We start from the raw sequence: 12,133 nt of genomic DNA, 5'->3' as shown, positions 1-12,133 counted from the left end.
AAAGTTACCAGCTCTCCACGTGCCAAACTGCAATTGTACTTTTGCACCAACTATTGAGGTTACAGTCAAACGGTATCTAACGCTAATCCTTCATTTGCTATAATTTCATTGACATTCACCAGATCAGCTTATGTAATCACCAATGAGTTTCACTTATAATCGGTTAGTTCATTTCCGGATTGCTATGTGACAAATATTTCAGTTAATACACAATACGTTGGGGGGAGGGGAAGGCGGTATCGGTGTCTTCATTCAATCATTTAAAATAATTGGCAAAAGAACCAGGCGGGAGATGAGGAGAATTCTTATTACGCGGCACTGCCTGAAAGTGTGGTGGAAGCAGATTCAATGGGGAATTGGACAAATACTTGAAGGGGAAACATTTACAGGGCTGTGGGGAAAGAGCAGGGGAGCGGGACTAATTGGACAGCACTTCCAAAGAGCCAGCACGGGCACGATGGGCCGAATGGCCTCCCTCTGTGCTATATGATTCTATGAATTGGGTTTTTAATCCGCCTGACGGTTTTTAGTACAGGGACCGGCCATGTTCATGAAGATGTACCGTTACACACATTCATTCAGAATAATATGCGACCGCTCAGAAGGGATCGTTCAGGACAAAGAATCATTAAAAAAGGCACAAACTTTAATACTCGAACACCACCGTACGCGCTATCATCGTGTCTGAAGTTGCACCAGTAAAATAAGACTCAAAACACAAATTCATCCAGCATTCAAAACCTAGGTGGGGAACTAATGAAAGCGCTCAGGTTGTGGATGAAACAATTCCCATTGTCCTGGAAAGGGAGAGAGAAAAACCGAAGTGGCGTTTTTTTTCCAAAGTAGCACTTGTAAGAATGGTTAGTGACAAAATGATGAGACCCCATAAGAATGCAGTCAGCCCCATGAATTCAACACATTGACAGACTCGTTCTCCCATTCTGACTGATCACTCCGTGATCTGAATTACCGAGAGACTCCACCCCTGTCATTAGGGACCTTCACCAGGATCACACCCGCTATATCACCAAAAACCTGGCACTGACGGGGCCTGTGAGGGGGGGGGGGGCAATCCCAATTGATAAGAGTCAAAGAAGTTTAGTTCTGTGTTTGTTTTTAAAGTCTGTTTCGTTATTAAACGATCGCCCCTGCCTGGGAATAAATGCTCCCTGGTGTGTTATATTTTTGAGAAAATCTAATATTTGCAAACCTGTCATTTCCTTCAATGTGACTCCTTTATATTTTAGATTGAGTCTGACATTTCAGCTCGGTCATTAAATCGCCGCCAATGTTTATTCTCCTAATCACAGTTCAAAGGACTCGCAGCTCTGTGAGATTTCTTAAAGTGCAGGATTGAAATCAATAACCAAGTGATGGAGCGGATGGAATTTTTGAAATTTCCTAATTACGTCCAGAATTTCTGGGAATGTGATAATAAAGTCGGATTTCACCCGAAAGGGTTTGATAGCCGCAGCTCATTAGAGTGACTTTTAGTCAAACACACAGGAGCCCGGAGATTGTCTGAGCGCTGGAGGAATTAAATTGACTTTCTCTCTTTCACACGAGTCCACATTCCCTCTCTCTTGAATTCTCTTCTTTCTCCATTTTCTGTCACAGACTCCTTTCTTCTCTGAGACTATTTTTTAATCACTACTCTCACTTTTCTCTCCCCCTGTATTCTCTATTCTCATACATTCTCCTCCCAAGTCGCCGCCTCTTTTCCTCTCTATTCTCATACTCCTTCCACCCGTCTCTTTTTTTATTCTCTATTCTCACTCGCTCTCCTTCCTTCTCTCTATCCTCTTTTATTCTTTATTCTCGCTCACTCTCCTCTCTATCCTTTTTTGTTCGCTATTCTCTCACTCTGCTTTATTCTTCGTCCTTACTCCTCACTATTCACTCAGACATACTCCGTCTCTATTTCTCACACACTCTCATTCCTTCCCTCCTCACAGTCTTTTTTTCCCTAGAAACACTGTCCTCCATTCTCTCTCTCTCCCTCCCTCCCGCTCGCTCTCTCATTCTTCCCCTCACTTTCTTGGATTCGTGCTTTTCTCTCTTTTTAACATCGTTCATTAGGGATTAAATCGTGTAAACCATCTGAATGATCCCACGGCGTTCATTTTACAATTTCTGTGGGGGTGTTTTTTTTTTGTCTTTTTAATCCAGGAGAAATACATCGTGTTGGACTTGCTTTGGAAACCTCACGAGAGATTCGCATAGAAAAGAGCAGCCCATATCGATTTAATGCCATCATGTTAGTGAATAACTCGTTTACATAATTGCTGGGCACTGATTTCAAAGCTAGCCAGGGGCTGACTTAGAACCACATGGAGCCTATTCTGTCTTTCAGTTAAAAATGCAATGAATAAAAGTTTAACTCGGTCCTTCAGTGCTCCGCGTCTCGCAAATTAGTGTGTCTGATGCCCAAACTTTACACAACAAGCTCTTTGTAATCCCAATATCCCGGACACTGGGGCGATTCTTCTCTCCTCGCTCTGGCTGAATGGCAATTGCTTTCCTTTCCCCTAAATAAAATCATCCCAGCGCGTTTCCCAAACGTTCGCCAGCAGAATTGTGATAATACTGTAATGATCACGACAGCCAGGCTGTAAATAACCGCAATAATAAGGCAAGACACCCTCCCTGCACCATCAGAACTGGAGCTAACCTGTGATTAATTTACAACCCTGACTTTAGCAGCTGACCATCTCTATGCTGGGCCCTACACTCGCTTGTTCACTGCATAGTTTCGGAGCCTAGATGAAGCCCACCCCTCTGGTTTGTTGCTGATCTGACGGGCGGGGTGAATGTGAGACTTTTCATTTATTGAAATGTACCCAGGACAAGCTAAATACAATGGATTGGCACCCACATCCTTCACATGCCCTGGGTCAGTGGGTAATGGAGTGATCCAGCCATGTCCAAAGGATTAGAAACTATTCAACAAATAGATCTAGCACGAAGGCTGTTCGATCGATGTCGCCCATTACCAGCGATTTACGGTTATTGCCCATTTAGTTCACAGCTCAGCTGCAAGTCTTGTGTTTTTAAACCAATTTCTGTGTTTCCAGTTTGCTTTTGTGTTGCATATTTAATACATAAACACATAATTAATAAATAAAATATATTTAGATGTAAGTTTTTCTCTTGAAACAAGGTCTGTGCCAGTCCCGGATCACTGAGCCCCCTTTCAATGTCCAATCAAAGTAACTTGGGCCGCACGCGCCGCCCTCGCGAGGCATGGCGGGAGTTGTAGTTGCCCCAGGGCTCCAAAGCCCAGTGCGCATGTGTGATGGAACTACAAATCCTGACATGCTCTTCGCCTCCCTTCAGCCTTCCATACTTCCAAGTTAATGCATATACTGTGATACATGTGAATTAAGAGCAGGAGTAGGCCATTCGGCCCCTCCAGCCTGCTCTGCCATTTGATAAGATCGTGGCTGATCTGATTGTGACCTCAACCCTACTTTCCCACCTACCTACTATAACCTTTGACTCCCTTCTTAATCAGGAATCTGTCTAACTCGGCCTTAAAAATATTCGTAAACAATTTTACAACACCAAGTTATAGTCCAGCAATTTTATTTTAAATTCACAAGCTTTCGGAGGCTTCCCCCTTCGTCAGGTGAACAATGTGGAAATGGTTCACCTGAGGAAGGAGGTAGCCTCCGAAAGCTTGTGAATTTAAAATAAAATTGCTGGACTATAACTTGGTGTTGTAAAATTGTTTAGAATTGTCAACCCCAGTCCATCACTGGCATCTCCACATCTTAAAAATATTCAATGACCCTGCCTCCACCGCTCTCTGGGGAAGGGAGTTCCTCAGACTCACGACCCTCTGAGAGAAAAAATTTCTCCTCATCTCCATCTTAAATGGGAGACCCCTTATTTTTAAACTGTGGCCCCTAGTTCTAGTCTCTCCCACAAGGGGAAACATCCTCTCAGCATCTACCCCTTCAAGTCCCCTCAGGATCTTATATGTTTCAATAAGATCACCTCTCATTCTTCTAAATGCCATTGTATGCAGGCCCAACTTGTCCAACCTTTCCTCATAAGATAACCCCCTCATCCCAGGAATACAATGGATAATGAGATGCAACCAAGGCATTTATTAAAGACTGTGTAGAAGTCTATTCTAAAATAGTGTTTAAGTCTTCTCGTCCCTTTTACTTTAGCATTAAGGATAAACCAGATTGCACTGTTTACCTGGGATAGAAGTCACCTTTAAATCACTCCATCCAACTGCTGGACACAGTGCAGCATCCCATAAAAATAATAACTCATAGATCTGACCGCTATTCTACAAGGGAAGAATGAGCAACATATAATTGAATATATACTTGAAAAGGAAGGGCTATGGGGAAAGAATGAGACTAATTGGATAAAAAATCAAAAGCAAAATACTGCAGAAGCTGGAAATCTGAAATAAAAACAGAAAATGCTGGAGAAGCTCAGCGAGTCAGGCATCTGTGGAGAAAGAAACAGAGTTAAAGTTTCAGGTCGAAGACCTTTCATCAGAACTGGAAGATGTTAAAAGAATTAAAGTTTTTAAGCAAGTACAGAGGGGGGAAAGGGAGGGGAAGGGGAGGGGAGGAAAGAACAAAAGGGAAGGTCTCTGATAGGGTAGTGGGCACGAGTGATCAAATGACAAAAGGGATGATGGTGCAAGGCAAGGAAGGTGGTAATGGGACAGGTTAAAAAACAAAAGATTGATCAGGAGTAGCTGTAAATGGCAGCAGCAGATCCATAACCAGCACTAACTGACCGAAAAAATGGGAGCAGTGGTTATGATCTGAAGTTATTGAAATCAGTGTTGAGTCCAGAAGGTTGTAAAGTGCCTAAAGGAAAGATGAGATGCTGGTCCTTGAGTTTACGTTGAGCTTCACTGGAACAGTGTAAGAAGCCGAGGTCAGAGTGAGAGTGGGACGGGGAATTAAAATGGCAAGCGACCGGCAGGTCAGGGTCATGCTTGTGAGCAGAGCGGAGCTGTTCAGCAAACCGATCGCCCAGTCTGCGTTTGGTCTCCCCAATGTAGAGGAGACCGCATTGTGAGCAGCGAATACAGTATATACTAAATTGAAAGAAGTACAAGTAAATCACTGATTCACCTGGAAGGAGTGTTTGGGGCCCTGGACAGTGGGAAGGAAGAAGGTGAAGGAGCAGGTGTTGTATCGTCTGCGCTCGCACGGGAAGGTGCCGTGGGGAGGAGAGCGAGTCTTGGGGGTGATGGAGGAGTGGACCAGGGTGTCGCGGAGGGAGCAGTCCCTTCGGAATGCTAAAAGGGGAGGGGAAGATGTGTTTGGTGGTGGGATCGAGCTGGAGGTGGTGGAAATGGCGGAGGGTGATATGTTGAATGTGGTGGAAGGTGAGGACAAGGGGGACCCTATTGTGGTTCTGGGAGGGAAGGGAAGGGGTGAGGGCAGAAGTGCGAGGAATAGGATAGACACGGTCCAGGGCCCTAATTGAATAGCTCGTTCAAAGAGCTGGCACAGGCAAGGTGGGCCGAATAGCCTCTTTCTGTACTGTATGATTCTAATAGTGTGTACAAAAAGACACACTTTACCCACAGTAATATTAAAATAAAGTTTCTAATATAGTTATAATTAAGATAATTTTTTTAATTTCCTGACTAAAGTGATGATAGACCACGTTCATTAACCATATCGGAACATAAAGGAGTGTGGAAAGTGTAACAGAGAGTGGATTAGGGGAATAATCACAAATAAATACAAGAGCAAAAGGTATGGGATGTGATGGTGGGAGGGGCCAAGTCAGGACCGACCCACCCTGACCAATCAACGGGGAGAAGGCAGCGGCACGTGACGGAAGGAAGGTTGCCAGTTTTAGGAAAATGTGAATGAGAAAAAACGGAGCGTAATTTGAAGCTGATGGATGTGACCCCTGGCTGGGAAACACCCCCACTACAGCCTATTTCACACTCGGCAGTTGAAGCAGCCCCCGGATCAGGAGAGCGATGATATCCAGGGGAAATCGGAGCCTCACACCATCGGGGAACTGACTTGAGTCTTGCACCTTGGACTTGCTGAGCTCTTTTCCTTCTCTATAATCCACCCATACTGTGTCTACCTATCCTTTGCTTGTATGTGTGCCGACTTCAGCCCATTGACTGTGATGCAGCGACCACTGGGAACCAGCACCGCCTTCAGCATAGACTCCCTGATAGGCACCAGCCCCCAGCCCAGCACTGGCCATTTCGTCTACACCGGCTACCCCATGTTCATGCCCTACAGACCGGTGGTTCTCCCTCCACCAGCCCTTCCCCAGCCATCTCTCCAGCACAGCCTCCACGCCGTGCCACCTCCCCACCACCACCACCAAGTGAGCAACCTAGCCGGGTCTCTCTCCAACGGGTTCTGCACCAGCCTGGGCCAGGGCATGGCGGTTACCACTCTCATGGCCACACTGCCGGGTACCGGGGAAGGCAGCCGGAGCTTCCCGTCTTCCCAGCACCAGGAGCCGGCCAGGAAGTTCATGCAGGCCCTGGTCACTCTCGACAAGGCTGATGGAGGAATCCAGCAGGAAGGCGAGGAAGCCAAGGCGTTTCTGTGCAAAGACAGCTCGGTTCTTTCCTTCCCAGCCTCGGAGGCGGTCCATTCAGTCATCGGTAAGTGAATCCTTCCTAAAAAAAACTGTCTTTGCAAAATGGAGATGTTTGACTGCACGGATTTGTTAACATTAGATATTTATAATAATAACAACAAAAGCAGAATTCAGCGTATTCCGGTTGTTCAATTTCTTATTTTAAGTTCAATCAGTTGAATTACAAAACCAGCCGGCAGCTCTCTCAAGTTCTGAGTATCACCATGAAATAGAGGGATCTTTGAAAAAGTTCCACATTGTTATGCGCCACTAACACGCTGAGTTAGTTCAACTACAATTAAAAGCCGCTACAATACAACTTTTGAAAGAGAGCATCCAAACTGTCTTAGAGGTATTTGCGAAATTAAATGGAAATAAGGGACAATAGCCTTTGCAGATTTTGCATCTAAATCCATTACTGATCAAAGCACGTTTATTAACACATGAATTGCTGATATGGGATGTGTGTGTATTTGAATTGACCGTACACTTAAAAATCACGCAATTATTTTGAACCATTTTATCAGCGTGTCTTTAATAACTAGTTGCAATAAATTTAAAAATTGATCATAAATATCTCTTCATTTAAATTCGGAGAATGGGTAAGTGAAAGTGATGAATAACAAAACAGAATGTTCTGAACTTTAGAAAAATTAATTTTTAAATAATTAGTTGTAATCTAATTAGATGTATGTATTATTGATCAGTTTGGGATTTAAAATTCTGTTGTATTTTTCCCTCTCTCCCCCGCTCCAGGCGCTGTCACGTCTAACAGGGGGCAAGGGAAAGAAGATTTAAAAGTGGATGAAGATCCCAAAAGCAAAGATGAGAGTTTTTCAATGGACAGTGATCTCGATTACAGTTCCGATGATAACATCACATCGCAGGCGGTTCATAAGGAAGAGGAATCCGGCCCAGGGCTGGAGGAAACCAGCCATAGCAACACGAACCCAACGAATACAGCGACCGGCAAGAACCGGAGGAGGAGAACAGCTTTCACCAGCGAGCAACTGTTAGAGTTAGAGAAGGAATTTCACTGCAAGAAATACCTGTCGCTGACCGAGAGATCCCAGATCGCTCACGCCCTTAAATTGAGCGAAGTGCAGGTCAAAATCTGGTTTCAGAACAGGCGGGCTAAGTGGAAACGGGTGAAAGCGGGCAATGCAAACTCCAAATCTGGAGAACCGTCGAGGAACCCCAAGATCGTGGTACCCATCCCTGTCCACGTCAGTAGATTTGCGATCAGAAGTCAGCACCAGCAATTGGAGCAACCGAGACCCTAAAACAAAAAGAAACTTTCAAACACTTTACAAGATTAAAAAAAAAACACACACATAACACAAAAAGACAAAAAAAATCTTTTTGAGTGAAAATCGAAGACTTGCCAATGGACAAACCCCTATTTATTATAAATAAATAATTATACTTTGTTTGTATATAAGTACTGAGAAAATGCATCAGCTATATACAGTATTTTGACTGTTTTGTGGACCAAAACTTGTACAGTGAGAATTGCACGAACTTCTACATTCCTGGAGAGAAAAGGGACCGCGATGCTAAACGCTCACATTTATCCCATCTTACATTGGTGTTTTGACCACTTTGCATTGTTTCATCATATTCCAAAAAGGTAAATTCCGTAAAGTATTGCTATTTAATATCTTTTTAAAAAAATGTACATGCTGACATTGCCATTGTGATAGATCCTTTTTTTAATATATATTATTTTTTCTTGGCGTAATTTGCTTTTCAAATTGCGGTTCCTGTTTTAAACGAAAAAAAGGAAGTATGGTTATATAAAAACGGATGGTGTTAATTTATTTTACATTTTCTTTTTGGAAAAAAATGTAGCACATTTCTTATAAATGATGAAAATTCTCCAAAAAAAAATCACACGAAGAAATGACTTGTGAATAAAACCGAGCGGCAGTTCCATAAATAATGCAGTTAGTGTTTGCAGTTCCTCCCAAGTTATCCGTCCTAAAGGTTTACGGTTAAACATTTACGGTACATTTTTTTTGAGGGGGAGGGAAGTTGGGTGATTTTCTTGGCGTTTTTATTTTACGATTTTAACCGTTGGAGCTAAAAGGGGAAAGATCTGACTCACGAGAAATGACTTCGGTGATCTCTCAACATCAGAAAGTTTCACAGAGATCACGAATGGTAAATAGGGAGGGAATCAAATTGATCTGATACGGTTCTGAATTAGCTGAAGTGTATGTGTCCATTAAGAGGGAATCTTCGCCCGCTTAAGTTTGTAAAATACTACTGCTTTATCTATCAACATAGTCACTGTAAGTTCAAATCACGAATCATCTTCGGGTTTCTGGCATAGACTAAATAATCTGAAAGCTAATGTATATTTTTTAAAAGGCCACGGGATATATTATTGGGGCGATTCTGTGTGTCATAGGAATCGATTTAATACCAAAAATAAAAGAGGAGCAATTAATCAGATATACACTTTGTATAACATTTTTTTGAATCACCAGGAATAAAGGGACCGTTGTAATATTTCTTTCAATTTAGAAATTGCAGCCGTTTATACTTGTGTTCAACTATTTGAGATTTTATATCACCACATGCAACAACCAAAAAAATAACCTGGATGAACGGTCGTCGAGTTCAACCTGCCGGCGATTTGGTTGAAAGAATCATTGTGAGAATTCAAAATGAGCTGCGTCGGAGCTTATTCTGCATACGAGGCCACATTATGCAAATAAAAAAGGGAATATTTGCAATGTAGTTTAAGGTTTTCACCTTACAAAGAATCCAGTTCACAAGGGGTAGGGAGTGAGGGGGGTCGCGATGTCCAAGTATTGATTGAACGGGGTCTGGACTGTATTAAATATTCTTTTGGAGGTTGATTTTTAACGTTAATTTTTTTTCCAGAGATAAAATATTATCTACAAATCCGGCAAAATGGTTGTTCTAAAGGACACACAAAAAAGCCCAGCGATCACTTGCCAAGGATCTATCTGCTAGTGCTCCTGATGCCCCTGTGGCTAAATCAAACGTTACAGAAGGTCAAAACGATTGATGGCAGATAATTTACCCCGGCCACATATCATCTATTTCCCACCCCCATCCAAAAAAAAATGCCCAAAGTCGCCTCTCCTCCCTCCAAAATGATAGTGGCGAAGGTGACAGTGTTGTATTGTTGCTGACCCTGACCTCGAATAAACGATACACGACAGGATGTAGCGAGTACAAGATAAACAACTGGGCATTTGATCGCTGTCACCATCGCCATCATCAGCGCTTTAATTTGGCTGCCTAATGAGTCAGATCGCAGGGAGAGATAAAAATTGTCAATCGCCATGGCTTTTAATGAATTTTTTTGCAAATTGTAATCAAGCTCGAACGTCGCAGCCCAGTGATTAATGGCCCCCAGGAGAGATGGCTAGCACCTCGCTTTTCATTACATCTCATACACGCTGCACTAAATTAACAGCAACTTGTCTGCGCTTAAAATTAAGTCCCAATGATTAATTTTGATGGGGAGGCTAAAGAATAGCTAGTCCTAATAGTTACTGGCCCGCGATGCTTCCTGAAATGAATAGAGCTCCGAGCTCAACACCCACCCACCCCCACTTTATATAACTTGCCCATTTACATCGAACAAATCAGGGGGTTTCGTATTTATTAATGTCAGAAAACTAATAAAAATGACAACACTTGAAAGAACGGCACTCGGCGACCGAACTACTTTTGGGGGGAGGGTTGGATTAATATCTAATATAGGATTAATATACAAGCAAATTCAAAACCTATTCAGTTCGCACTTTTAACAGAACCCCTCTCCCTCCTTGAAAATATTTAATGAAGAGTTTTTTCTAAGAGAGGTTAGTATCCGATCACAGAGTCAGTGCATTTTGTCATTGGCCACTTTAAAAAAGGTTTATTAATCTCCATTTAAATCACAATTACCCCGTTAAGTGTGACTTGGAAGGGGGGGGCAATAATTAGAGCTTGAATTTAATTAAACAATATTCATCTGCACCCGTTTGTTTAGGGACTGGAAATGCAAGAATAAACTCAGTCCAAACCATATAAAGCTCCAACTTGTGAAATCGGGTTCAGTTCTTGCAATGGTCAGAAACGTGAGTTTTCAAACTCCCTTATTCGTCGATATTTGAAAAAAAATCCCCTTTTGTGTGGTAACAGATACTGACAGCGGGTTTGAATGACAATAAAAGTCGAACAATTTGCATAATCTTAAGTAAGAGACAGAAAATATGTATTTTCCCTCTGAACATAAGGAGAAGAAATAGAGATAGTAACAATGTCCGCGAATTCTTGATATTAGTGAGAAACTCGACACTGGGAATAAACAACCAACTGTTCAGAGGAATGCAAATATTCGCCTATTTACAATAGAATTGGCTGAGAGGCATCTTGTACATCACTAATGTTTGGAAGGTGCATCACTTTGCCAGACATGTCAGGTTATTTGTGTTATGGTTTAATAACAGCTCTGTGTAATGCCTCTCCCCCCTCCTTCAACGCGAAAGTTGACCTTACATTTCCCAAATTGTCAAAAGACACGAGGAGCGGAAACTAACTTCAGGGAAAGATATAATATTCCTTCTCCAATTAACTATAACACGAGTCTCTCTCCCCCTCCTCCTTCCCTCAGTTATGCACAGATCCATACACCGGCCAATGACTACCGCAATTACAGACCCGCTGGTTAAAAAATATCGCAGTAAAATACACTTAAATAACACGGAGACATTGGTTACAGAAATTAATCATGCGAATGTTCATTGTGAAGAAGAATACAGCTGTACCAGATGTTAATAATACAGACAGCGGTCACAGGGAAGAATGTTTGGTTTCTTTTTTTTAAATTATAACTTTTCCAAAGTACAACACGATCTTAATAGTAGGATATAGGGCGCAATCTGATATTATTTCATTAAAAAAACACTAACGTTCCTTGAAAGTGCCCACCTCGTGTGGCCAGGGGTTAATAGAAGACGTCTAACTGTGACTTGGCATCAGCCGGGTGCGTTCCAATGGAGTTTTAATATATGTGCGGGTGATATTCACTCTTAAAATGAAGCGAGATAGAACCTAATAAAACCTATTAGATAGATAATAATTGAGATCTGTTTCTCCACCTCACATTGATTCGTGTCCTGAAATGACTGCACTACCCTCGAATGATCATAAAACTGGAGTCTGTCTTTAAGGAAAAGAACCTTTTCTGCATCTAGAGACTGGTCTGAGGGGGATCCGGGACCCGTGCGGAACAATGTAATCCTTTGACAAGCCAACTTTACAACTCTTTAAGATTTCGAAGTACTAAAACTGCACATTGTTTATAGCTCGTATATTCGCCCTTATAACAAAATGAACAAGTGCTAATTTAGGTGCGGATCTTCTGCTAACCCAGCTACCGAACTGATCCCTTACACGGCACCGCACCGGACAGTTACCTCGTCTGAAAAGATTTGCTTTGCAGTAGCAGTTAGAACGCACAATTTTGTGTGTAAATGACAACTCGAGTCTGTAAAACCGTAAT

At 42.4% G+C, this 12,133-nt stretch overlaps 1 protein-coding gene across 1 annotated transcript; it reads left to right on the top strand.

Moving 5' to 3' along the window:
- Positions 1 to 5,999: 5,999 nt before the first annotated feature.
- On the top strand, positions 6,000 to 7,995 carry gbx2 (gastrulation brain homeobox 2). Its single transcript, XM_067986873.1, has 2 exons — positions 6,000 to 6,628; positions 7,360 to 7,995. Exons 1-2 carry the CDS (start codon positions 6,106 to 6,108, stop codon positions 7,884 to 7,886), a joined length of 1,050 nt encoding a protein of 349 aa, XP_067842974.1. The 5' UTR covers positions 6,000 to 6,105; the 3' UTR covers positions 7,887 to 7,995.
- Positions 7,996 to 12,133: the final 4,138 nt, after the last annotated feature.

This window comes from Heptranchias perlo, chromosome 7, assembly GCF_035084215.1.
Source record: "Heptranchias perlo isolate sHepPer1 chromosome 7, sHepPer1.hap1, whole genome shotgun sequence".
Taxonomy (NCBI): Eukaryota; Metazoa; Chordata; class Chondrichthyes; order Hexanchiformes; family Hexanchidae; genus Heptranchias; species Heptranchias perlo.
Note: the sequence above shows the minus strand (reverse complement) of the source record. Positions and strands in the feature narration are given on the sequence as shown.